General features: G+C 52.7%; 9 protein-coding genes across 9 annotated transcripts; 3 read left to right on the top strand and 6 right to left on the bottom strand.

The window, feature by feature from the left end:
- Positions 1 to 2,933: 2,933 nt before the first annotated feature.
- J4E87_000892 (uncharacterized protein) lies at positions 2,934 to 3,726 on the bottom strand (the record flags this gene model as incomplete). The annotated part of the gene is made up of 2 exons (XM_049372543.1): positions 2,934 to 3,288; positions 3,344 to 3,726. The coding sequence occupies 2 exons, from the start codon at positions 3,724 to 3,726 to the stop codon at positions 2,934 to 2,936; spliced, it is 738 nt and encodes a 245-aa protein (XP_049237201.1).
- Positions 3,727 to 5,024: 1,298 nt separating this feature from the next.
- On the bottom strand, positions 5,025 to 5,819 carry J4E87_000891 (uncharacterized protein; the record flags this gene model as incomplete). The annotated part of the gene is made up of 2 exons (XM_049372542.1): positions 5,025 to 5,681; positions 5,760 to 5,819. The coding sequence occupies 2 exons, from the start codon at positions 5,817 to 5,819 to the stop codon at positions 5,025 to 5,027; spliced, it is 717 nt and encodes a 238-aa protein (XP_049237200.1).
- A 413-nt stretch (positions 5,820 to 6,232) lies between these two features.
- On the bottom strand, positions 6,233 to 7,175 carry J4E87_000890 (uncharacterized protein; the record flags this gene model as incomplete). The annotated part of the gene is made up of 3 exons (XM_049372541.1): positions 6,233 to 6,697; positions 6,824 to 7,080; positions 7,136 to 7,175. The coding sequence occupies 3 exons, from the start codon at positions 7,173 to 7,175 to the stop codon at positions 6,233 to 6,235; spliced, it is 762 nt and encodes a 253-aa protein (XP_049237199.1).
- Positions 7,176 to 7,582: 407 nt separating this feature from the next.
- Positions 7,583 to 9,042, top strand: J4E87_000889 (uncharacterized protein; the record flags this gene model as incomplete). The annotated part of the gene is made up of 2 exons (XM_049372540.1): positions 7,583 to 7,680; positions 7,797 to 9,042. The coding sequence occupies 2 exons, from the start codon at positions 7,583 to 7,585 to the stop codon at positions 9,040 to 9,042; spliced, it is 1,344 nt and encodes a 447-aa protein (XP_049237198.1).
- Positions 9,043 to 9,451: 409 nt separating this feature from the next.
- Positions 9,452 to 11,094, bottom strand: J4E87_000888 (uncharacterized protein; the record flags this gene model as incomplete). Its single annotated transcript, XM_049372539.1, has 2 exons — positions 9,452 to 11,017; positions 11,071 to 11,094. 2 exons carry the CDS (start codon positions 11,092 to 11,094, stop codon positions 9,452 to 9,454), a joined length of 1,590 nt encoding a protein of 529 aa, XP_049237197.1.
- Positions 11,095 to 11,427: 333 nt separating this feature from the next.
- J4E87_000887 (uncharacterized protein) lies at positions 11,428 to 12,432 on the bottom strand (the record flags this gene model as incomplete). Its single annotated transcript, XM_049372538.1, has 1 exon — positions 11,428 to 12,432. One exon carries the CDS (start codon positions 12,430 to 12,432, stop codon positions 11,428 to 11,430), a length of 1,005 nt encoding a protein of 334 aa, XP_049237196.1.
- Positions 12,433 to 13,453: 1,021 nt separating this feature from the next.
- J4E87_000886 (uncharacterized protein) lies at positions 13,454 to 15,568 on the top strand (the record flags this gene model as incomplete). The annotated part of the gene is made up of 4 exons (XM_049372537.1): positions 13,454 to 13,672; positions 13,757 to 14,021; positions 14,067 to 14,378; positions 14,427 to 15,568. The coding sequence occupies 4 exons, from the start codon at positions 13,454 to 13,456 to the stop codon at positions 15,566 to 15,568; spliced, it is 1,938 nt and encodes a 645-aa protein (XP_049237195.1).
- Positions 15,569 to 18,316: 2,748 nt separating this feature from the next.
- J4E87_000885 (uncharacterized protein) lies at positions 18,317 to 20,559 on the top strand (the record flags this gene model as incomplete). The annotated part of the gene is made up of 5 exons (XM_049372536.1): positions 18,317 to 18,509; positions 18,558 to 18,810; positions 18,857 to 19,544; positions 19,592 to 20,386; positions 20,407 to 20,559. The coding sequence occupies 5 exons, from the start codon at positions 18,317 to 18,319 to the stop codon at positions 20,557 to 20,559; spliced, it is 2,082 nt and encodes a 693-aa protein (XP_049237194.1).
- Positions 20,560 to 20,754: 195 nt separating this feature from the next.
- J4E87_000884 (uncharacterized protein) lies at positions 20,755 to 21,258 on the bottom strand (the record flags this gene model as incomplete). Its single annotated transcript, XM_049372535.1, has 2 exons — positions 20,755 to 21,194; positions 21,255 to 21,258. 2 exons carry the CDS (start codon positions 21,256 to 21,258, stop codon positions 20,755 to 20,757), a joined length of 444 nt encoding a protein of 147 aa, XP_049237193.1.
- Positions 21,259 to 23,858: the final 2,600 nt, after the last annotated feature.

Raw genomic sequence — 23,858 nt, 5'->3', positions numbered from 1 at the left:
TTTGGAGCTATGACGCACGCAGATGGAAGTGCGGCTTGCCTTGCGTGAGCTCACGAGCGGTACGACTCGGGTGTTACTACGGTCTACCTGTAACCGGTACCCCCTGACTGTTCGTAAGAAAACTTCGTCCAGGCGGTGAGGAGGAAGATCTCTATTGGTCCGCGCGGCTATTTTGATACGACGTACCTTCGCCGAGGGACAGATCTGACGAGCATGATATCAGGGAATTTTGTAAGCTTCTGGCTGGGCTCTCAAGGAACGCAGACTTCGGAGTCGCTCCATGAACCGCGGCGGGAGCTTTCATCCGAAACCTTGATCCCTGACTTTCGACTGAAACGTCGGCCATGATTTACTCGGGATTCGTATACTCGACAATATACTTTGAGAATGAGAGTCTCGTCGACAGCTTATCAGAAATCAGTCCCGCGCTGTGTCATCTTGCCTAGACGAGTAGCATAAGCGACACCCGCGGACATGCCTGCGACGGCACACATGCCACAACCAATGCACATGTAACACGAACCTGACCAGATCGTCCACGGAGATTTGCTTCTCATTACCATTGCGCTGGGCCTCTTGCACCTCTCAAACCGTGCCTTAGTCGCGCGCCTTGGTGCGCGCCACATATCTTCGAGGACCCGATTTAAACAGCAGCACGGATCGTCTTTCTGCAACCAGCCACGACGAAGCATGGATCAGGAGCGTCGCCTAAGTATGCACATGGCCAGGTGATCATGATGATGGTACCAAGGCCAGGATATGGAATACTCGCTAGACGTCTAGGAGCGTTGGCAAGATCCGAAAGAGCGGTGGAAGCTCGCGGCTATTCACCCATCGACTAATTCCAGGGTCTTTCCTGTTCGACTAAGTCCGCCTGGCACGGAGTTGAGCACGAAGCAGAGCCGTTGGACAAATTACCAGAATCCCTGGTCTTTAGCGTTTGTCAAGCGTTCACGGCTACAACGGAAGACGATGCGTCGTAAGATGAAGATCCTCCAAGGCTCTGCGATGAAATATACCGACCGATATCGCTTGCAGCTGCCTCATCGATCATCACAGACGACATGGGTGCATCGTCATTCTGTTTCGGGCTGTCGGGGGTGTTAGCACTCGAAGGTTAGCTTGGACGGCGCAGATGTGAGTCGGGGAAGGAGCAGAACCGGCGTCTAGGGCCCACTGTGGGCATCATCGCATTGCTAGCTGCAGCGCAAGCCCTTGGACTACCGCTTGCTCTTCACATCACCTTGACCGCGATTCCAACCGCAATCGCATTAGCAATTGCCTTTTCAAAGCATCGCCGACACTACGCAGAAAGGACGTCAGAAGTTCCTGCTTCATCTACGCCATGCGCCTTTTGTCCGGACAATTGCTGACTCGTCTCGTTTCTCCAAGCGAACCTGACATCTCTGATCTTTTCCAGAAGGTACCTCTTCCTTTCGGCGGTTTCAAAATAGTGCCGAAGCCATGTGCGGACCCGTCCGTTAGGGCCGGCGATCAGCCTGGCACTTAGACTGGCGCAAGCCCACGCTGGGCTGCTTCCACCTCCAGACGGTGTACCATTTTCGATATAGTAGCTGAAGACATCCTTCTAGACTGACCGGAAAGTGGCGCTCTTCCCCATATCCTTCGAGAGCTACTAGCCACGTTCAACACCAAGATGCGACCTTCAGGTTTCGCTGACCTTGATGCGTCTTCGCAGATGCGACAGCACACAGCGCTGATCAAACCTCACCGATCGTACAGGGCGCTACCGCTTTCAGTCATCTACAACCGCTCTCGCTCACACCCTCGAATTCATAGTACGAGGTAAGGCCGACGTCGACAACGCAGAACCAAAACGAAGCAGCCAATCCAAGAGCATCGGGTACTGGTAGCCCAGATAGGCTTTGCACCCGTCAGTACCGTGGTAAGCGTGATCGCACTCACTCTGGTACACGCATCTGATAAAGATGCACAACCGAGGTGCCTGACAATCAGATGAAAGATGCAGACCCCTTAGTGCGAATCAGGCTCCGACACGTAAGGGTGGCGGATATACGGCTGACGGGGAAGTGAGAACGCTTCCCCTCCACGCGCAAAAGCACCAGAGAAGGCCCGAGACGATTGTTCATCTGACCAAAATCTTGAGCCCACATCCAGGATAAAAGGAAGTGCCCTGCCTCCGCGGAGTGAGCGAGATGGAATCAGGGAAGTTGTCGCCGTCAGCAAAAAAGAAAGAGTTGTTCGACTTCCGCGGCACAGATGTCGAGATGAGATATTTGTAACGAAATTCGAAGGCAGTCATAGAGACACCGCAGTAGCAATGCACCACGGATCTCGAAGATCTGCCTGGTACGCTCGTCAACATTTTCGATGGCATGCTGTGGAGGCAGAAGGATTAGAAGAAATACCTAAAATGCGGCCATCAATCGCAAGAGTTACTCAGCAGCGGCGTGACTGCATTCCAACACCGGGATATTCATCACAGTAATACAGACGCTGGTTTCATTGCACCCTTAGCATTCGACACATTCGATGCGATAAAATGCGTTTTGCGACGCTTCATCTACCAGCGCACCAAGCAACCACACGGTCATCATAGGCATCGAAGTGTAACAACGAAAGTCACATATGCAAACAACTGTTCAATGATCAGCCATCCCGTACGATTGATGAAGCGTCTGCGCAAGTGTCGATGACATTGTATTTTTTCGAACGAAGTGATGATTTCGCAAACAACGTTACGACAAGAACCAACTACGCGGCACGACACGATGCAGAACAAACAGACATGAGTGTTTTCAAGTGTGATGCAGAGATGCATTCATGACGACAGCTATATACGACTGCGAATATATACAAAGAAGCGTTGTGTAACCCATCTCAGGGTACTGTACTTGAGGGTTCCCATTCCAGGTTTCCCATCTCAGAGTCCCCAGCCCCCTTCACCCCATCTAACAAGTAAACTTCTTAGGTCCAGGAACAGTATAAGTAGCCGCCTTGTAAGCATCATAAGTGATACCCGCATCGCTGCCCTTGTACGCACCAGGGAACCCAACAAGCCCACTCGGCTTCGTGGATCCACCTCCAGTTACCTTGAGCTGATGGCACCCAGGATAGAACTGCGCACCAGGGTACTGGTACGCAGCGTGCAGCGCAACAATTTCGTGGCGCACGAGGTAGTAGCCTGGGGCGATGCACTTGGGGATGGTGTATGTGACGGAGCCGCCGGGGACTTGGAGGGCGTCGGAGCCCCAGACGTCGGATGTGCCTTGGCGGCCGTCTTCTTGGACTTTGAACCAGACTGCACTGGTGGGGGTGTTAGTATCATCGTGGTGGATAATAGGTCAGGTGGGTTACTTACGCTGACTCAGGCATCCAGTCGTTGCATCCGGCATCGGGGCACTTGGCCATGTAGGTGATGGTAGGACCCATGTGGCTCTCAGGCCAGAGCGTCCAGTAGAGCTCGACGTCTGAACCCGCGGCGGCTTCGGCGTGGAGAGCAGCGGGCTTGGAGCCGTTGATGCCGCCGGCTGCGTAGCCGCCGCATTGGATATCGGAGATGGCTACGTCCTCAACCGGGCCGTTGCCTTGGATCGGGCGCGAGATGCGCTTCACGTCCGTCATGTACGGGTCCTGGTAGGGTTGGTAGAAGATGTATTCTTTGCCGCCGATGGTGGCATTGTTGACGTAGCCGTGGGCTGCGACGGCGGTTGCGAAGGCGAGGGCGGAGGCGATGTATTTCATTTTGAAGAAGATGAGAAAGTCGATTCGATTTCGAATTGGGTTTGGGGTATCAAAGAAAGGAAGTTTGGAGGTGGTTGCGAGCTGTAAAGATACGATCCTGCGTATCGAGCGTGCTGATAATCCGAAGATGAATTGAAAGAAGATGAACGACTTATAAGTTTTGAACAAGACACAAAAAAACGAGTGAATAGACGACGATGGAGTTAGACAGAACGACCGGTACTGAGTGACCTAGATGCCGAAAACATAGATTGACTGAGGCGGCATGTCTTATAGTAAGTAGTCTCCGGCTGGTAATTACTCCACGACACAGGAGCGCAGTTGCGTCACCATGGGATTCCGATCCAAGGCACCACCAGCACCAAGCATCGAGATGGATTGTTTGAAACTTGCACTGGCTTGCCATGGCGATGGCCACATGCTGGAGGGCGATCATGAAAGGAGGGTGCGTAGATTAATCAAGGCGCGCTAGCGAGGCTCTGGGCGGCTCCACTGTTTCCCCTATGAGGCTGTGAGGCGTGGCTGGATCAGGCTGGAAGGAGCCGTTGGGCCCGTTGAGGGAACTGAGAGGAGGTAAGCGAAATGAGTTGATGGTGGATTCTCTTGTCAGACGTCATATTTCTATTGGAATGCCATCATATGTTGTTCGTGAGGAGAACAGTCTCATTCTGGCGTTGGTTGTGTGCCGTCACAGGGCACGGGTTCGTCCGCGTTAGAAAAGTTTAAAAGCGTCTCGACCTTTTTTTTGTGAAACATGACGCACAGAACATGTTCAATAATCAGCCTACGCTTGCGATTCACGCAATTGGTGGACACCAGCTAGATGTTTCTTGGTGGTTGTCTCAGATTCGATATTGCATCTGGGCATCTGCCACGTGATTGCGGATGTTCGTTTACCCAAGTACCGTACCAGGGAAGACCCATCCTGCACCTCGGAGAAATTAATATAGTCGTTATATAGAGCAAAGCCGGGTTGCCGGTCGACGTGGTGTCACGATGCACACTTTACATGGCCTTGTCGAACGACTTTAGATTGTTTGTGCTGCGGGACTGTTGCGATGCGGCCCGCGGGGTTGGGGAGGGTTTGGTGATGGCGCCGTGGTTAGATTGCGATGGGCTGGTCAAGGGCTTGGCTTTGGCTGGACCGTGGGGATGGGAATCCTGCGAAAGTCACGACTTGTTTTGCTTCTCTGGATTGGTATCAGATAGTGATTGTTGGGTTGAGTTTCTAGATGGTGCTGTTGCTACTCTACTCTACCTTGACACTCTAGAAGCGCATGTCCGCATACCTCTACCATCTACCAAGTCCTCCCCATGACATTGTGACCCAACGCGATAGTCACCTCTCCCTTGATCAACATCCACCTCGCAAAGTCCTGTGCGAAATGCGCATACTTCCAGCACAACTTCGCGAGCTCTTTCTTCACAACATCCTCACCTGTGTCCCCGGCATCAATTTCAACTTCTTCTTCTCCTTGGACCGCAGCTTGACCAACAGCCGGCGTCGCGTTCCATTGCTGTGCTCTGACCCATATCCTAGCCGCGGTTTCGCATACCAAACCTCTCAAAGGCCAGAACGTGATCATATCCGGCATGTCTTGACCCTGGAACACCTCCCAAGATTCGTCATCGTTCTCGTAGATCAGGTTGACATACATGCGGAGCAGTCTCACAGCGTTCTTTGCCGTATTGTTTGCCGGTTGGTCCAACCAGGCCAGAGCGCCGTCAGCGCCATTCTGAAACGCCCTATGAGTACGTCCAGACAGACCACTAACACCGTAACTCTTTTGACGTGCGAGATCGTAAACGGCAACGTGGTGAGCCGCTTGCCGCTTCATAGACATGGGGGCTGAGGGCAGAAGACGCGGATTGTAGGTCTGGAGGTAAAAGAAGCGTATCATATCTTCGACGGCTTGTACGTTTCCAGGAGGGATAGTGATGATAGATCCAACATTCTGGAGCATGTTAGAGAATGCAATGGTTACAAAGCCCTAAACAGGAGTGGGTGGTGAGTAGGCGTTATATTGACTTACGTATTCTCCGGAGTCGAACTTTCTCTTGAGAGTCACCGAGTTAGCGCAGAGAACATGCATATGGGTGCGAAAGCGGTATTCGGCTCGGGTTATGGGATCGCTGTACTTGATGGCAACATTGGGGGTATTAAGGGTTCCTAAGACAGCACTTAGCTCTACTTCTAGTGGAGAATCCATTAGTGATGGTCGATACTGCTGAATGCTAGATGTCTAGGCTCAACATCTCACTGCCTATATACCACATTAGCAAATATCAAGTGCTTGCTCGATGATGCTCGTGCTGAAGACTGATGACTGAAAACCACAAGCAATGGTAGGCAATCAGAGAGTAAGTATTAACACAGCTGCATGAAGTACCCTGCAACCTAATCCGTAAACTCCAAGTTTTATGGCCGTAGACACGCTCATTCGTATGCCAAACCATTGCCCTGAGCTCCAAAAAAGATAGCCATCTACCCATGTCGTCGTTCCGTCTAGTATCCAGTCGCACCGGGTGCCTTCTCGTCCTTCTTCAGACTGAGCAGCAGTTCCCGGAAGCGGGCCTTCTCGCTACCTGACGCGCCGCCCTTGGTGCCCTTTCCACTCAGATCGACCAGCTTGGCGATGCGCTCCCAGCTCGTACCGCCTGCAGTGGTGTCGTCGCGGTTCGCAAGGAACTCCTCAGCCTCCTTCCGTGTCTTGGCGATCTCCTTGTCCTTCTTGTTGTTGTAGTTCTCGTAGAAGTCGTCAATGTTTTGCTGCGCCTCCTGGATGGTTTTCTGTTTGCGGTCGTGGGATACCTCGTCGCGGTGCTGGATCTGGAGGTCGCGGCGCTCGCGCCATTCGCGGATGACGTCGGGCTCGGGCGAGTCTGAGCGCTGTGGGGTGAAGGATGGGGCTGGTTGGCCGGGGAGGAAGGGCAGGCCTGAGCCTGTGATGGTGCCGCCGGGAGCCATGTGCTGCTGGAGTCAGTATACTGTCGCCATGGTGATGTTTCCATGCTCAATTCAGGTCTCGACTGGCGCGTCACTTTTGAACATGCCAGATCGCAACCATGCCTTGGCTAAAGAGGCAGGCGTGCTTACGTCGTTGGTGGTGTCAATGGCGGGGAAGGAGCTCTCGAAGCCGCTCATCTCCTGGCCGCCGACGTTGGCCTGGCTGAAGTCTCCCCCAAGCAGGTCGTCTTCGCCGTCCTCGACCGTCGCTGCCCTGTCGTTTTCCGAAGCAAACTGGTCGGCATCGTCGCCAAGGAGCGCGCGTTCACGGTCGAGGAAGTTGCTGGCATCGTTGTCGCCGCCGCCAATGTCGAAGTCTGCCGCATCGCCGCGCGCTTCGGTCTGGCCTGCTTGGTTTAGTATGCGGTGCGGAGGTGCTTCGGGGACCATAGCTGAGCTCACCGGCGTCAATCTCGTCTAATGAGGGGAAGCGGTCTGCCATTGTGGGTGTGGAGGGTGTGGGAGATGTAGTGGGAGGCGCGGAGATAAGTTTGGCGACAGCAGTTTGCGTACAAGTGTCTTGTTGTTGCGTCTTGGATAGTTACCGTTGGTGACGGCCAGCCAGGGAGCTGCTTGGCGCGGCGGAGCCACGTTTAGCCGCATACCACCTAGCGTCTCTAGCTCTCAAGTGCTCCCTCACCTGGAACTCTTCCACTCATTCCATCCCCAACACACGTCATCATCTGGACACTGTAGTCGCAAACACTTGCAGAGCGCATATCGTACGCTGAAGGTTACATCCCATCTGTTGCCATTACGCGCACTTCCGCTGGGTGATTGTCTTCTGCTCGCGTGCGCATCATTCTTCAGTAGCTGTCGCATATATTCGTGAAGACCTCCAGTGCCATCATGGCTTTCACCGAGGACAGCCTCAAGGCCAAGCTCTCATCGCTCAATGAGACCCAAGAGGCCATCTCCACGGTCGGCCAATGGATCCTCTTCCACAGGTAAAGCATCCCATTTCCGCCAAGACCCCAGGTTGCTGCATGCATCACGCGTTGAATCCATGGATTGCGGGTTTTGTCATGCACTTTGGAGCCATATACTAACGTCACGTGTACAGACGACATGCCGAGCGCATCGCTCATGTATGGCTACAGCGCATGAAGGAGTCGCCTCCGAATAAGAAACTGGTGCTCATCTATCTCGCCAACGAAATCACACAAACCTCCAAGATGCGCAAGAAGGAGGAATTTCTGCGCGCATACGAACCCATTCTCGCCGAAGCGACGACGGTAGCCTACAAGGGCTCCCCCCACGAGATACAGAACAAGATTCGGAGGGTCGTCGAGGTTTGGAGGCAGCGCAACATCTTCAACTTGGCTGTGCAGCAGGCAGTCGAGAGGTCGATAGACGAGGTGGACCGCTCCAAATCTACACGCAAGCCTGCGCTGGGTGGATCGCTCTTCTCGAGCTCGTCGGTCCCACCTGAGCTTACACCGGTCGCGCCTCTGGCAACTGCGCTTCAGAAAGCCGATGCCGCGACGAAACCCGCCGTCACCACCGCCAACCAAGACTACGAGAAGCTCACCAACCCGAATGCCGCGATCCCATCCCCGCCAATGCACGCGGCTGGACTCGCTGCACTCTGCAAGAAGCTTGCGCTGGCCGAAGGCGCTGTCGCCGAGAGCATCAAGGCGCGCAAGGCCCTCCTTACCGGTCTAGAGCACCTCCTCGAGGCGAACAGGAAGAAGCTGGTCGACGAAGAAGCACAGGAAGCAGATCTAAAGACGCGCAAAGACGCCATTGAGAGCCGAAAGCGCGCAGTCGAGGAAGCCATCCTCAAAGGCCTGTCAGCAGCAGAGCAGAACAGAATCTCTACCGCACCCCTCCCAGTCGCTACAACCTCACCCGTCGCCGCCACCTTTTCAGGTGCGCAGGAAAGACCAGAAGTCGAAGAACTCACACCCCCGCCCATGGAATCTTTCACACCCGTCGGCTCACCACACCTCGCACCCGCGCCTCAGAACGACCCCGTGCCCACCATCCGCGACGACGAAATGCCGCAACCCGCTGCCCACCCCGTCGTACCAGAGACCGCCCCTGCCCCTGCGCAGCACACCACCCAGCCCGAATACGCGACCGCCATCGGCGAGCCGAACCAGCACATAGCCGCAGACCTACTCAAGAGCCTACAACATGCGCCAATGGGTGGTGCTGAAGGTGGTGTGTACGGACAACATCATGTGTATGAGAATGCGCATAAAAAGAGGAAGATGAGCAGGAATGCTGGTGAGGATGACTTTGCAGCGTTTGCTGGGGATAGGGATATGGCTGGGATCGATGATAACTTTGCTGAGCTGATCTGAGAACATTGAGTCAGTAGGGGTGACTTTAGCTATCCCTTCACGGGGTATTGATAGATGGGATGATAGATTTAAAATGATAGTTTGTGGCGCGGGAGTCGCATCTACTACTGCATGGCTTGTAGTGTGGTTTGCGCAGGGCGTTGGGGTTCATGGGTCGATGTATGATATGTAAAGGGTCTGAGCATGGGTGGAGTGGGAACTTTGCAGGTATAACAAGGGAAATGATGGGCGTGATCCAAGGCAAAGCTACCGGAATAAGTGGGAGACAAACAACTAAAATTTGTCATCGAAACTGGTTAATTTTCAGATACCATCATCAATCATAATGTACAAATACAGCATTCATCCCAAGTCATGCCGTCCCATCTCTATTCTCATCCTTCACAACACACTTTCACCCGTCCCTTTCCTAATCTACTTCCTCAACCCTGCTAGGCTCTTGCGCCTGTGCCTGGCCAGGCATCTTCCTATTCTTCTCAATCTCGCCCATAACCCTCTGTCCCTCCTCCGTCGTCGCATCAATCACCCCCTCTTCCAAACTCAACATCCCCCCTTGACCCAATTTCTCCACCACCTCCTCCGCCTCATCCACACTCATCTTCGCCAGCACCTTATTCACCTCATCCAGCTTCCCACTCTCCAACGCACGCTGCAGACCCGGTGGGAACGACTCGAAGATCTGACGTGCTTGCTCTTCTGCTTCTTTCTCCGCTGGGTCGGTGGCGCTGGACTCTTGGGGTGGAACCGAGATGTTGATTTGCGTGCCTGGGTCTACGGCGTGGAGTTGGATTTGCTCGACGCCTGCGCCTTCGGATGAAGGGTTCTCGGCGCGTTCTTTGAGGATTTCGGCGGCGCGTGTCTTGATGCGGTGGTATGTGGAGTCGACGTCGTCGTTGAACATTTTGCCGGCTTGGTGGTCTTTTATTTGTATGCGTTTGAAGAAGAGCTCTACGCCTTGTCTACCTCCCAGCTGCCGACAGTATTGTAGCAACAAGCCTTGATGGACGCATTGCCGCGCGTGTTTGGGCTTGCCGTCGAGTTCAGAGTTGAAGGCTTCGACGAGGAGGCCGTCTGTTTCTTTCTCGGCGAGGATCTCGGGGTGTGCCATGAGGAATTGGAGACACGCGTACCAGTCTCCGGCTTTTATCTTAGCGAATTGCTGAGCGAGGGGTGAGGCGGTGATGTCGTCTTCGTTGTCGGAGTCGGCGCCGGTGGGCTCGGCGACGCTGCCTTCTTCTATGTCGCCATCTGCGCCGGAGGACTGGCCTGTGTCTGTTCGCGTGGCGGAGGGGCGGGAGGGATTGTTGAGGAGTTCGACGGCGGGCTCTTTCTTCGATGAAGAGGATGAGGCGGCCTTCTTCTTCTCTTCTTCGGCTTTCTTGACGTTGGAGTAGCTGAAGCCTTCGTGGATGTCGTCGCTCGTGATGTGCTTCTTGTCTTCCTTTTCTAGCTCGTCTAGCTTGGCTAGGAGTTGTTGCTGGAGGTCTTGTATGCGCGCCTTCTCCTTCTCTAGACCCTGGATGAACAGTGTATATCGCGGCTCTTCGCTCTTCTGCTCGTCAATGTCCTTCTTCACTGCGTCTACTAAGCTTGCCATCATCTGCGGGTATGTGGGCTTGTCCTTGATGTGCTCGTGTACGCCCTCTGGTGGTGGCGGCGGCCTGTCCGAGCCTCCATCTTTGTCAATCTTCATGTCCATCATGCTCTCCATCATCGCCTGGAAGACGAGCTGGTCATCGTTCTGGCCATTTCCCTCGGCCTGCTTGTCCTTGTGCGACTTCAGCGCTGTGAGCAGGCGGTCGACGCGTTCGGTGAGGCCATCGTTGATGATGCGCTCGTACTTGAGCGTCTTTATTTGGTGGCGGCGGTGGTCGCGCTCCTGGTGGATCTGGGCTTGTTTGGCGCGAATGAAGGATTTCTTGTCGACGTTGGGGTGCACTTCGATGTCGCTGTCGTCCGAGAGCTCCAAGGCGTCCTAGTAATTGTTAGAAGCTGCTTCTATTACAATGGTCGAAGCGCATGACTCACCCACTTGCTGTAGTTGATGACCATCGTGGCCGAGGTCTGAGTCGTGTGCTACGGCGAGTGTTTGTGTTGTGCTTCGAGGTTGCACCTTGTCCGCAGCACTGCGGGGCTCAAGTGGGATGTCGCGTTCGGACCAGCTCGTCATCGAGAAGGTTCGACCAACTTCACTTTCACTCCATCACTTTCGTCACGCGCGCTGCTATCATCGGCAGTGTATTAGATGCACGAACTCCGACAAAAATGTGTCGCATCACAAGAACAGTATTGCGAAGTCGTATATCTTCCAACAGTACAAGTATTGCGTCATTACGCTACGCGCCTACATATCTGTCTCCATCTCCACTGCAAGATCGCTAGATTTCACAAGATCTGGGCCCTCAGCCATTCGTTGTCACTGCCGTCATCGTAGCCCTCGTAGTCCTCGTCTTCATAAAGATACTCGGGCAAACCTTCTATGCGCGACGACTTCAGCGCTGCAACGATGAGATCCGTGCCGAAATCCGGAAACATTTGCGCAAGAGGGACAAGATGCTGGCGATTGAAGTCCGGATGCGCGTTGACCCAGGCATTCATGGCCCCTTCTACAAGAAGGTCCTGGACGCGATCGAGAGGGTGGTTTGAACTTCTACCTTCGGGTGAATGTGGGTTCGGTGGGTTGAATGTTGTCTGCCGCGCGGAGTTGTGCCGCTGAGATGTAGTCCTTACAGGAACGTTGTCAATAGACGTGGAGTTGGTTTGCTCAGTCGCAGACGGGTCTATCTGCGAAGTGCCTTCCGCGGTCTGATCGGTTTGGTGTAGGTCGTGCCGCAGAGCTGGAAAATAACGCTCGCTATCATGATACACTTGCCTCACCATGAACCGGAAGAACTCCGGTGCTGTCGTTTCATCTTCGTCACCGTAGGTCCGTCTTGGTTCAGTGAAGAGATCCACGAGCTGCTTGAGCTGGCGATAGGCTAGAGCTGTTAGACCTTCTACTTGATACTTGTCGGCTACTGCGAATACACGCAGACGATGCATGAACCGCTGTCTCAGCTCCGTCAACTCATCCGGAACGTCGACTGTTTCGAGATACTCCTCCTTATACGCGTACTCGAAAAGAGCCTCTAGGCCTTCCGGATGGTCGCCCCTAAGAATTATCACCTGATCCTTGGCTTCCTTGAAGTTTTTGGATGCCTTCTTGAACCACTCGCTCACTGAGCAAAGGACAAGACGATGACCGACGAACTTCTTTTCTCCGTCGTCGCCATATTTGATGGTAACGTCAGCTAATAGCGGATTCTTGTACCACGTGGCATTGGGGTGAGGCTGTTCTGGATCTGGGCGGACGGCGGCTGTCCCACATGTGGTACACTGTGGGCTGGCCATGACTGCGAAGCTGATCTAGCTGCTATATTGAGAATGGTAAAGAGAAGTTGGGTTGAACCGTGAAATAGCACAGGAGGTACCTTGCTTTGTAGTCGATGCAGTGCTGCTGTGAACTTTCACATAGCTGATCATTGTTTAGCGTCAACGATGCCTTTCCAGAACTGAGGAGAGGGTGAAAGGCCGTCTTCTAGGCTCTTCATCCCGCCGCGGGAATGATCTCGCTACAAGACGAAGCCTGAGTTGGAGTTGGAGCTGGGTGATAAGCCATGGAAGCGGCACGGATACTAGTGGAGACCAGAGCCATGCCATCTGTTGATGAGTTTCGTGTGGTGACCGGCAGCCAGCCTTGGAAGAGACCGTCGAACACGATACCCATGATGATATCATCCCGTAGAAAGGAAAGGTCTCTTGGGTTCCAGGGAGATGCAAGGACTAGTGACGTACTACGCATTGATCGAGTTGAGTGATTGTCGCGATTGAGAGGCATCAAGACCACTGCGCTCCGAGCCGCCTTCCGAACAGTATGATGAAAGCGAGTTGGCGAATGATAGCGTAGAGATACGGGAGATGGCCGGGGAGAACCATCGGAGAGGTGCGATGCCATGCTCCCGGTCCTCGGAACGCTAAAATTGCGCTTGTCGCCCAACAGGAAGGAGCAAGCTTCGATCAAGCTTTCTGGCATGGCTTGTCCACGACCATGCCGAAGCTTATCTTTCTCTCCAATGAACGTTACACGTGCGATTTTGCCGCTTCCGCCCCTAGGGGCATCTCTTTTCGGCGGCATGGGTAAGACAGCCGAGGCGGCGATGCACGTACGCGTACCTGCCATAAAGGCTACATAAGAAGATGACGCCCTTCAAGCTGATCCTCGCGCGCTGTCCTTCACCCTGTTCTCACGATGCGGTCCTTTGCCTTTGGCGCTTTCCTCTCGATAGTGGCACCGGCGCTAGCCTGCGAAGGCCACAACAGCTGCTACGGGCCGTTAAAAGATGATGTCGTGTTGACCAGAAATGTTCGTCGCATGCAACCTGACGCGCAGAATGCGACTACTACACCCAAGGCGCCGCTAGAATGGGGTCAAATCAACTTTTTGCATACGACCGATACCCACGGATGGCTGGAAGGTCACATCAAGGAACAGAACTACGGGGCCGATTGGGGTGATTACGCCAGCTTCACCAAGCACATGAAGCAAAAGGCTCGGGATCTCGGCGTCGATCTGCTTCTGGTAGACACAGGGGTTAGTGTCTGCCATCAAGCCCTGGGGACGAGTAGGGCTGCGCACGTGGGTGAAGAAGGCCGCAATTCAACTAACGCGCGATAGGACTTACATGACGGTGCTGGACTTAGCGACGCGACGACTCCCAATGGCAACGTCTCGAATGCCATTTTCGAAGACATCGATTACGATTTGTTGACCATCGGAAACCACGAGCTTTATGTTACCGAGATCGCCTACGAGACCTTCAACAACTTTTCCAAGGTCTACGGCGACAAGTACCTTACCAGCAATGTGCAGATCAAGAACCCCACCACTGGCCAGTTCGAGTACATTGGATCTCGCTACCGCTACTTCACCACCGAGCAGGGTAAGTCGGTCAATCGTGGAATTGACAATATGCTGATAGGCCTAGGGCTCCGCATCATGGCTTTTGGCGTTCTCTTCGACTTCACCGGCAACAGCAACGTCTCTAAGGTCATCAAAGCGGCCGACATGGTGAAGCAGCCGTGGTTCCAACAGGCTGTTAACTACACCGAGCCCATCGATCTGTTCGTCATCACTGGTCACAATCCTGTGAGGACCAGCGCTTCTACCAGCACAATGGGTACTGTCTTCAAGGCCATTCGCAGCATGAAACCAGACGTACCTATTCAAGCTTTTGGCGGACATACTCACATTCGAGATTTTGCCGTGTACGACGACAAAGCTACAGGAATTGAGTCTGGTATGTACTTTGGACGAGCTTTGGAACAACTGGCTAACATGGTCTCAGGCCGTTACTGCGAAACATTGGGCTGGGTTGCCATTTCGGGCATCGAATCAAAGACTTGCAAAGCGCCGCATAATCCCAAGGGTGTACCGAATCCGACACGCAGCGCGGTAGTACCACCGAGCACTGGGACTGCATCTGCTAGTGCTCACATGCCTACGTCTACTTCAAACTCCACCCTTCGCTACGCCCGAAGATACCTTGATTGGAACCGCAACACGTTTGCTTATCATGCTAAGGGAAGTCAACGCTACACCGCATTTGACACAACCGCCGGTGTCAGTGTTACTAATGAGATCACTTCCGAGCGAGCGAAGCTTAACTTGACTGATTTGTATGGATGCGCCCCAGCGACATACTGTCAGTACTGCAAGCCGTTCCTTGCTGAAGGCAACATCTTCGGACTCCTTCAAACCGCGTTGGCCACCGTCGTTGTAAACGAGACGCGCAAGGACGTCCCAAGACTCATCATCATCAACACTGGATCAGTCCGCTTCGATCTCGCCAAAGGCCCCTTCACCTACGACGACTCCTTCATCGTCTCTCCATTCAAAGACGCTTTCCAGTTCATCCCCGACGTACCCTACGAGCAAGCATCTCAAGTACTCGGCATACTGAACGCCGGTCCCTTCCAGAAGAAGAAGCGGGACCTTGAAACTTCCGACTTCGGCTTCAGCCCCATCCTCGCAGACCGAGACACCTGCCTCGACCCGCCACTCACACACCACTACGAAGGCGTTACCCGCCGTTCAAAGCAAGGCGGCCGTCTCATCCGCCGTCAATCCACAGCCCCAAACCCAGGCTACACGACAAAAGACGACTTTGGCACCGACGGTGACGACACCGTTCACTCAGCCATCCCTAACTTCTCCCAACCCAATGATCTCCAGGCGAACGCTTCCTTCCCGCTCGATGGATCGATGCCAAAGACTGTTGATCTGGTGTTCCTGGATTTTATTGCTAGCTATATCGTCGACGCCTTGAACCAGCCTGATGTTGGGGGTGACTTTGAGCTCAGCCAGGTGGAATATTATATTGATGAGAGCTTTACGACTAATAGCTATTTGCCGGCGTATGCGAAGGTTGCTTGGCAGGCGAATGTGCCGAATTGTCCGGTGGGCGAGGGGATTGGTGCTGCGTCGTGAGGAGGGCGTTAGGTTGGTAGAGACATATGGGCCGCGGTCTTCGTGGAGAATTGATTAGTGTCCTGTATAGAACAACAATCTTAATTGTGTATAAAAGATAAAAATCTGGTCTGAGCTCCAAGTATATAGGCGCACACATGTTTGCCCAACGCGTCATTGGCTGTATTCATACCATGGCCTGGGTGCCCGCAGATTATCGCGATATGAAGTGTTAAACATCTTCTCTGAGGGAAGATAGTGACTGCAATGCATCTTGGTAAGGTTGCCAGTCTTGATGAGAGTGCCAGACATGATTCCACAATTTGTCTTCGTGGTCGAAGCGGTCGCTACAGTCGTCAACGACGCATTTTAGCATATGGCCATCATGCATCAGCATATGACGACGGGAGGATCGTGCGAGAGCGAATGCTTGGTAATAGCCAAACTCCTTGGCTACTTCTGCTGCTCTTGTGCCAGAAAGCTTTCTAGAATCGTTGCCTACAGCTTGCGCAGAATTGCGAAAGGTGGAATGCCGTGTTTCTGGTCTTTGTAAGGCCGCCATTTGAGACATGCCGTCGGACATCTGATTTGTCTGCGGATTGCCAGGTACTGAGGTCCAGTCGTACCTCAGATCTACCCGGTACCAATCACTAGCTTTCCACTGGGCCGCTAAGATGTGATCAACCAGCTCTTCCTCATCGCAAAAGACTCTGAGTGATTCTCGCATCAACTTCACAAAGCCAATCAGGTTTTTCCTTGATCTCGCTACCGACAAGCATGCATGCTTGACGATCTTCACGAAGAGTTCTTTCGGGTCGATCCGATAGTTGATGGATATGGCGCCACCATCACTTGCCAGTCCATGTAGAGCGTACACCTTATCTCTGACGTCAGTCGAATGCTGTCTATGATATCGCTCTAGTAATAGTGTGAGTGGTTGAGGATCGCCGTTCCATTGCGCTTTCGCCCTGATGATGACTGCGGCTGGGCTATCAAGAACGGCTGGTACGCCAACGACGTGAAGAGCCCGCCCTCTATCCGAAATAGCCTGAAGGTCGACCAAGAGCTGCTGTAACTTGATCCACTGTACGCAACGGCTGCCACAGAGAATCTGTACTTCTTTCGCCAGTAAGACTTCTTGCACGATCCAGATCCTTCTCCAGTACTCCTTTTCACACAGCCCCAATATAGCTTTTGCTTTGCGTACATTCCATAACTTCTTCGGATTGAGATCTTTGCCATTCAAAGCAACGCGCGTCTCCAAGTACTGCATCGCGACATCGCTCAACGTGGCATCATCTGCTTCGCCAAGCCAGATCCACACGGAACAAGCTTGTGTATAAATTTCCCTCATCATCTGAACTTGGTGATTCTGCTCGAGTACATTCGCTTGATCGATGCTGATGGCGTCTATCCAGAACCTGACGTCCTGACGTTGCGTTCGCATTTGGTCGAGGAAGTGCCAGAGATTGCGACCGACTGGGAAGGACGAGCCATTGAGGTGAATATCATCATATCGCCCTTTGGCACCCCATGCGTATGAGAGAGCAACGTATGCCGGGCAGTCGTCGTCCAGCGCGTAGCTCTGCAGACTACATTCGATGCGCCCTGACGCGTCATCCTGCTCCAGGGTCACCAGCCTGATGTTCTTCTTTCCGAGATTGAGCGGTACATCGACATACGGGCTTTCCGACGGCGGCATTCTGTGGGCCGAGTGGAAACCACGAGAGGGTAATTGAGAGTATTGTGGACGGTGCTACACTTGTCAGCGTTCTCGAGATGCAGCAAAGGCCAAGGCTGCCGCCTAAAGCCTGCGCCACCACCTGAGCACCTTTGGGGCTTTTTCGGGCTTATGGTAACACAGCATTTGAATCCTTCAGTGGATTTATCGTGCGCTACTCATGAAGAAGAGTCAAATCCCACGTCGACGAGCTCCTTCGTGCTATGCACCTTACTTGTCTGAAAGCATCCAATACACCGTTCGGCATAACTTCAGCTATCTAAAGCCCTTACCAATACCCCAAAGGCCCTTTTTACCTGCCGAAAGTTCCCGAAAGTCCTGCAATTGAAGATACCGATAGAAAAGCCTCAGGGGGGTTGTCGCAGCAAGAGATGAAAAGCAGAATAGTGCAGCGCTAACGACACTAGGCCGCCCCACCCGCTTGGACAAGAACCTGAGGCAAACAGAACCCTTTCTCACACAATCCCCGTTTGAGAACCCACCCCCGTACCATTACTCCGCTGTCCTATTACTTGACGGACCTATGACAGCTGTAGCGCATGCCATTCACGCCACGGTCGCGATGAACTAGACCACACGCGTGAACATGCGACGCGAACCACGGGCCGAGGATCTTGGGCCTTACCACGCGTGGTGCAGCCCTCGCTGCGAAAGACAACCTGTGCAGTGCCAAAAAATGCAGGTACCGTGCAGTGTATGATCTCCATAGCCTGTTGGCTTGGCTGTGCTGGGGTTCGCAATGAGTCGGGCTTTCTATTAGGCTTGGTTCTCGTCCGATCTTCGTAGGGGTAGGTATCTTCCGTTTCCTCTCGTGGTGGTGTGTGGATTCTCTTCGTGGGTCTTCTATATATCTTTGTCGTCTACACTCGCTGGCGAGATTACTTTTCGAAGTGAGGTATACGCTCTTTACATTCGCTCATTTTCTTTACACCTTTTTAATAATCGGGTTGTCGTTCGTACGCTGCTTGGCTCTCACAAGAGCACGAACGTTTCTTCAACTCATCTTCTTCGATTAATACGCGCGCGACATGCATCTTTTCAGCCTCCGCGGCGCGTTTGCCGTTCTCCTAATCGCATACTTTAGCGCGGATGTTGCTGCGATCTCGGGTGGTGACCTTGAGACGCATCGGCTGCTGCGAGCAGCTACAAAACGAACAGACCTCTATCGTAGGGGTGTGAGGATCACCAAGAGATTCGAATCTGAGTTGGCTTACGTGGACAGTATGTTGTAGCAGCCACGAGATTGCACCAATACTGACAATAAGCTAGATGAGAATGTCTGGAATGACAAGTCTACATTTGCTTCGCAGGTCAAAGTCAGCGGGCAGAGACCGCTACTCAACTTGGAAGAGCATGAACATCACCTCAAAGATGTGCAATGTGGTGATGACACGATGAAGCTACACTTTGTGGATACTTCTTCAGCACGAGACGCCCGCGCGGCCTGTCATGACGCGGATGGTGGTTTGATCATCACATCCCACGAGGGGTGTAATGATGACGGCGAGCGATCAGTATATCGGTAAGCTTCTCACGGGCGTTTCGGTGATTTCATCTGACGATCACAGGGTCAATGACGTGTCGTTTGCTGAGGACGGTGAAGCCCTTGAGTTGTCCGTCTCAAAGACAACATGGCGAGCAGCGTTTGATCATGTCGACATCTCTTTCGGCCACACGACAGACGATCATATTTACCGACGCCATTCCGACTTCGCGAGAATTCGAAACAAGCGACAGAACAAGGTCGACATACCCGCAGACACTCCCGACGATGTCAACACTGTCTCCTTTGACCTATCATCGGAGCTTCTCAACACCGCTTTCCCGGTCGAAGCCTTTCTTTCGGGTATCGCTGGTCTTGTTGGAGCACCTGATGTGCCCTTGCCGATCGAGATTGGCTGCAAGCGATGCGCGACAAGTGGGCAGATCGCCCTTTCACAGGGTGCCTTCAACATCGATCTTTCCCAAATCGACCTCATTCCGGACATCTTCGAAGGCGGCGACGACGGCAAGGAAATCTCGCATGTCATCAGTGGTGGTTTCGTAGAGCTTGTGGCGACTGGTGTTGGTGCAACATTAGACTTGTTCGCTAGACCGCCCAGCTCTGGGAAGTTTGAGGTCGCCTTATTCCAACTTCCTATTGCTGGTTTTACAATTCCGGGTATTGGCAAGGCTGGAGCTATCTTTGAGCCCAGGCTCGCCTTTGACTTCGAGATCAGTGGTACACTTGAAGTCAACTACGGACTCCAGCTTACGGTAAATATTTTCCAACATGGTTATTATGGAGATACTAACTTTCTCAGGTCCCTGATGGTTCCAGCATTCGAGTGGAGCTTGCTGATCTTGCCAGCAGCCGCGTTACTGGCTTCCAGGAAACTAGTCTCACTCCGCTGCCCGTCAACGTTAACATAACTGACGCAGAGATCTTGCTTGGTCTCGCGTTCGTCCCTGCCATACCGATTGGTTTCGACTTTCTGGATCAGCTGAAAGCTGAAGTCACACCATCTTTGAACCTACCCCGTCTGGACGCGAAGCTGTCGAGCAACATTCCGGAGAATTGTGGTGCCGGCAACAGCAGCAATGTTACAGCACCGAATGCGCCATTCGCCAACCAAACAACAGAATTCCCACCCGAACTTCTAAGCCTGGGCCCTCTTGCTTTGGTCGAAGCCAATGTTTCCCTTTCGATCGATATCGCTCTCGATGTTTCGATACCAATCCTTCCACCACCTTTCAACGCAGTTGGTGTCCAGGAGAATATTTTCACAGCCGTATTTCCTCTACTCTCCGGCTGCGCAGCACCTGAGAGTGCTTTCGATAACGTTACAGGCGTTATCGTGCCTCCGCCTCCGCCGATGATGGTTGAAGCTACATCCGCGCCTCCGAAACTGGAAGCCAACATGACCGCGGCGCCGAAGCTAGAAGCCAACATGACATCTTTGTTCAGCGCGACCGTATCTGGAACGCCAATTGCAGACACTACAGCGAAGACTACAGCGAGTATTGCTAGTGAGATGGCCGCGGCTCCCACTTTGATGCCAAACGTCACCTTCATATTCGCCAGCGACGTGGTCTCGTCCTCTGCAGAGTCGACTGCTGTTTCGACACCCATGACTAGCACCATATCTACAACTGTGCTCTTGAACACCACTTCAACGGCAATGAGCAGCATGGTGTCAACGACTGCTGCTCTGAACACTACTTCCGCTTTGGCAAGCAGCACCGCAGACGCGACATCCTTGTTGAACACTACCTCGACGATGGCGACTGAGGCAGTTTCTACGCCATGTAGTACTTCTCTGCTGAACTCCACTTCGACTCTGATCAGCTATGCTGTCTCTACGACTTCGTCGGCAGCTACTACAACAGCCCCCGCGTATGAATACACCCCGCCAGCAACGTCGTCGCTCAACGCTACGACAACATCAGCCGAGAGCACGTCGACTGTGGAGGTCACAAGCACGGCTTACGTTACTTCCAAGGTAACAGCAGAAATCACAGTGACTGCTTCCGAGAGCGCGTCGTCAGCTATTGAGACTTCGAGCTCCGCACCTCTTACATCGGAGGCTGCGACAAGCAACGCAACGTCCATGGCTTCGAGCATAGCCACCCAATCTTCAGCTGTTGTCCCCATTTCGTCAATTGAATCATCGGTTGAATCCGCGACGCAAGCTTCATCTTCGTCGCCATCTTCATCGTTTATTCCCACATTCAACATATCGAGTTCAGCAAGCCCGGTCTCTTCAGCCTCGTCGAGCGCATCCGAAACGTCTCTCGTAATGTCTTCCTCTGTTGCTTCGTCATCACCGATCGCATCCCCACCGGCTGTCGCGACAGAGAACCTACCACCGCCGGCACCGGTAGTTACTATGGCGGCTGGCTTCTTGGTACCGAGTAATGCCAGCGCTGCGCCTGTACAGCAGACGGCTCCTCTGGAGTTCACTGGTGCTGCGACGCAGGATGCACACATGGTGAGGGGTATGTTGGGCTGGGTGGTGGGTGTAGTGGGCTTTTGTTTGATTGGATCGTTGTTCTAGTCGTAGCCCTATCTGATCCATCGAATAGATGCCGTTGATGATGGCCTTTTTTTTTCTTCCAATACATCGATCTTCTACCTGAGCGTCCTTGCAAAATGACCCTGAGTGTTCAGTGTATGTACCTAGGCAGCTGTACAATCGAAGACCTCTACAACTTCTTTGATTCTTGCGCACCTCTCTAAGCATCGATGAGATTGCTAGACGCAGATTTTAGGCTGTTCTCCGGGTCATACGGATTGTCACAAGCCCGCGCTAGCGTATATTAGCCACAGCCTCTTTACTGTCTTCGCTGTACATTCCAAGGTTCACCTGCTTTTTCTTCTTTGCCACGGAATGCACGCTCCAGAAGGACTGAATAGTATTCGACATCCGATAAATATCCATTCCTCATGTTCTCTCACTCGGATCTGGTCGCCCATAGTTGCGGATACTGCGCCGATTTCGAGGAGCATAACATTTGTAGTTATCCTATACAAAACTGGAGTTACGAAGGCTCAAGAGATGACTGTCTGTGGTTTCATCTGGCAAAAGCCTTTTTCGAATGGATTGATACCACAACGCAGATACGACCCGCACACGTGAACTTCAGAAAAAATGGCGAACTTGATGTATATCACGTAGGTGATGGTGAACTCGGGTCGTTGCCTAGTTTCTGGATGTTCTTTGAGTGCTTAGTAAGAAGCTCTGGTACGTATTGTCATCTCTACTCTCGTGTGTATGTGCTCGCTTCGATAATTTCTATTGTGAGACTGTTGTGGGGTCTGACTATATTCGTAGACGACTCTCGAGTAGTTACGGCTTTCGACAGAAGGCCCATGGCTCTGCTTCCCGGAAAAACTTCATCAAACGCAACTTTCGATACTACTAAGGCCTGGATGAGCGAGTGTGTTTCAGATCATCCCAAGTGCTCGGTAGACAGTGCACAAACGAGTAAAACACTGGAAGGCATTAGATTTCTGCTCATTGGCGACAAAAACATCACTCTCAACGAAGATGCGCCACCCAAGCGATATGCCTGCTTGAGTCACTGTTGGGGGAACGGGAAAACCCTCACCAGGACCAGTGGTCAAAACCGCAGTGAACACATCAAAACGGGCATACTGATAGAGAATCTCCCAAAGACGTATCAGGATGCCCTATCAGTCTGCAAAGAGCTTGGAATTGACAGCATTTGGATCGATAGCCTTTGTATCGTGCAAGACGATGAAGATGACTGGCGTGAACAGGCTTCCCGCATGGCAGATGTCTATGAGAACGCACATGTGACTATTGCAGCGGTCGGGGCACGAAACGCTTCTGAGGGGCTCTTCAAATCAACCCCAACCCTTCGTATGGGCTCTCTTCTGCCTGCATATCCTTGGCTATACGTGCGACAAAAGTTCGATGTGCCTGGTAGTCGGGAAACTGACTTACATCACAGGACGGATGATGGATGGCCGTTGTACAAGCGCGGATGGACCTTCCAAGAACTCAGTCTGTCACCCCGAGTGCTTCACTTCGGTCCCAAGGAAGTGAGTTGGTCTTGTCGAGAAAGAACAGTCTGTGAGGGTGAGCCAGAAGGTAGCGTCAACCTACCACGATCCGTTTTGGTGTGTCCCTCTGCATCTCGAAGCTCCTTACAAGATCTATGGTATGAGATTGTAGAAGGCTATTCTTGGCGAACCCTCACATTTGCGAAAGATAAACTACCTGCAATTGCTGCCTTTGCCAGCCGAATCAGAGCAAATTCTATCGGCAACCAATACATAGCCGGCCTGTGGGAAGACACCCTGCTTTTCGATCTTCTATGGCATCGTAAATCAGGCGGTACAACCCATCAAGTTGAACCAGGAGTCATTCCAAGCTGGTCATGGTCGTCATCAAAATGCACCGTCGAATGGGAAAGGTGGAATCTGGACATTTGGCAGTACAGCACTTGCACTCAAGTCGTCCAGATCATTTATCACACGCGGGGTCCGCTAGTTCTTGGCGACGTTGTGGAAGCTGCACTCGTACTCCAGACACCCATCATAAAGGCACGCAATGGTTTTCACGCACACCTTTGGGAGTGTGTACAAGACGCTTCAGACCAAGTACCAGCGTTGTGCTTGTTCGAATGGGATGATGAGGTTGAGTATTTCGAAGAGCATTCTGAGGTGCTTGCCATACCTCTGCTTGCACGCAAATCAGGCTCTCAAATTCAGATGCAGCACAACGCGCTGATGGTGAGGGAAGTGGGTCCAGGTGTATACAAAAGAGCAGGAGTGGGTGCCATCTGTTTGAAATTGGAACTCCCCGAGCAAGGTCCCCTTCGCGAATCTTGGATACGAGGACAATGTATAAAACAACCAAGAGCATGGAGGTTCAGGCAGATGGTACTGAACCAGATGATGGCGAGATTGAATCTGACACCCCATGAATGGTATGACCGATTCATTGAGGAGATGGGTCAACGCGAGAAACAGCTGATCAAACTGATTTGACAAACATCATCGAAAGGCGTTAGCGGAGCGAAAGATCAAGCGTTACACTTTGTAGGAACCTCGATCTTCGA

This window comes from Alternaria ethzedia (genome assembly GCF_023757985.1).
Source record: "Alternaria ethzedia strain BMP 0044 chromosome Unknown scaffold_2, whole genome shotgun sequence".
NCBI lineage: Eukaryota > Fungi > Ascomycota > Dothideomycetes > Pleosporales > Pleosporaceae > Alternaria > Alternaria ethzedia.
The sequence above is the reverse complement of the archived record's forward strand: the minus strand, read 5'-3'. Positions and strand labels throughout refer to the sequence as shown.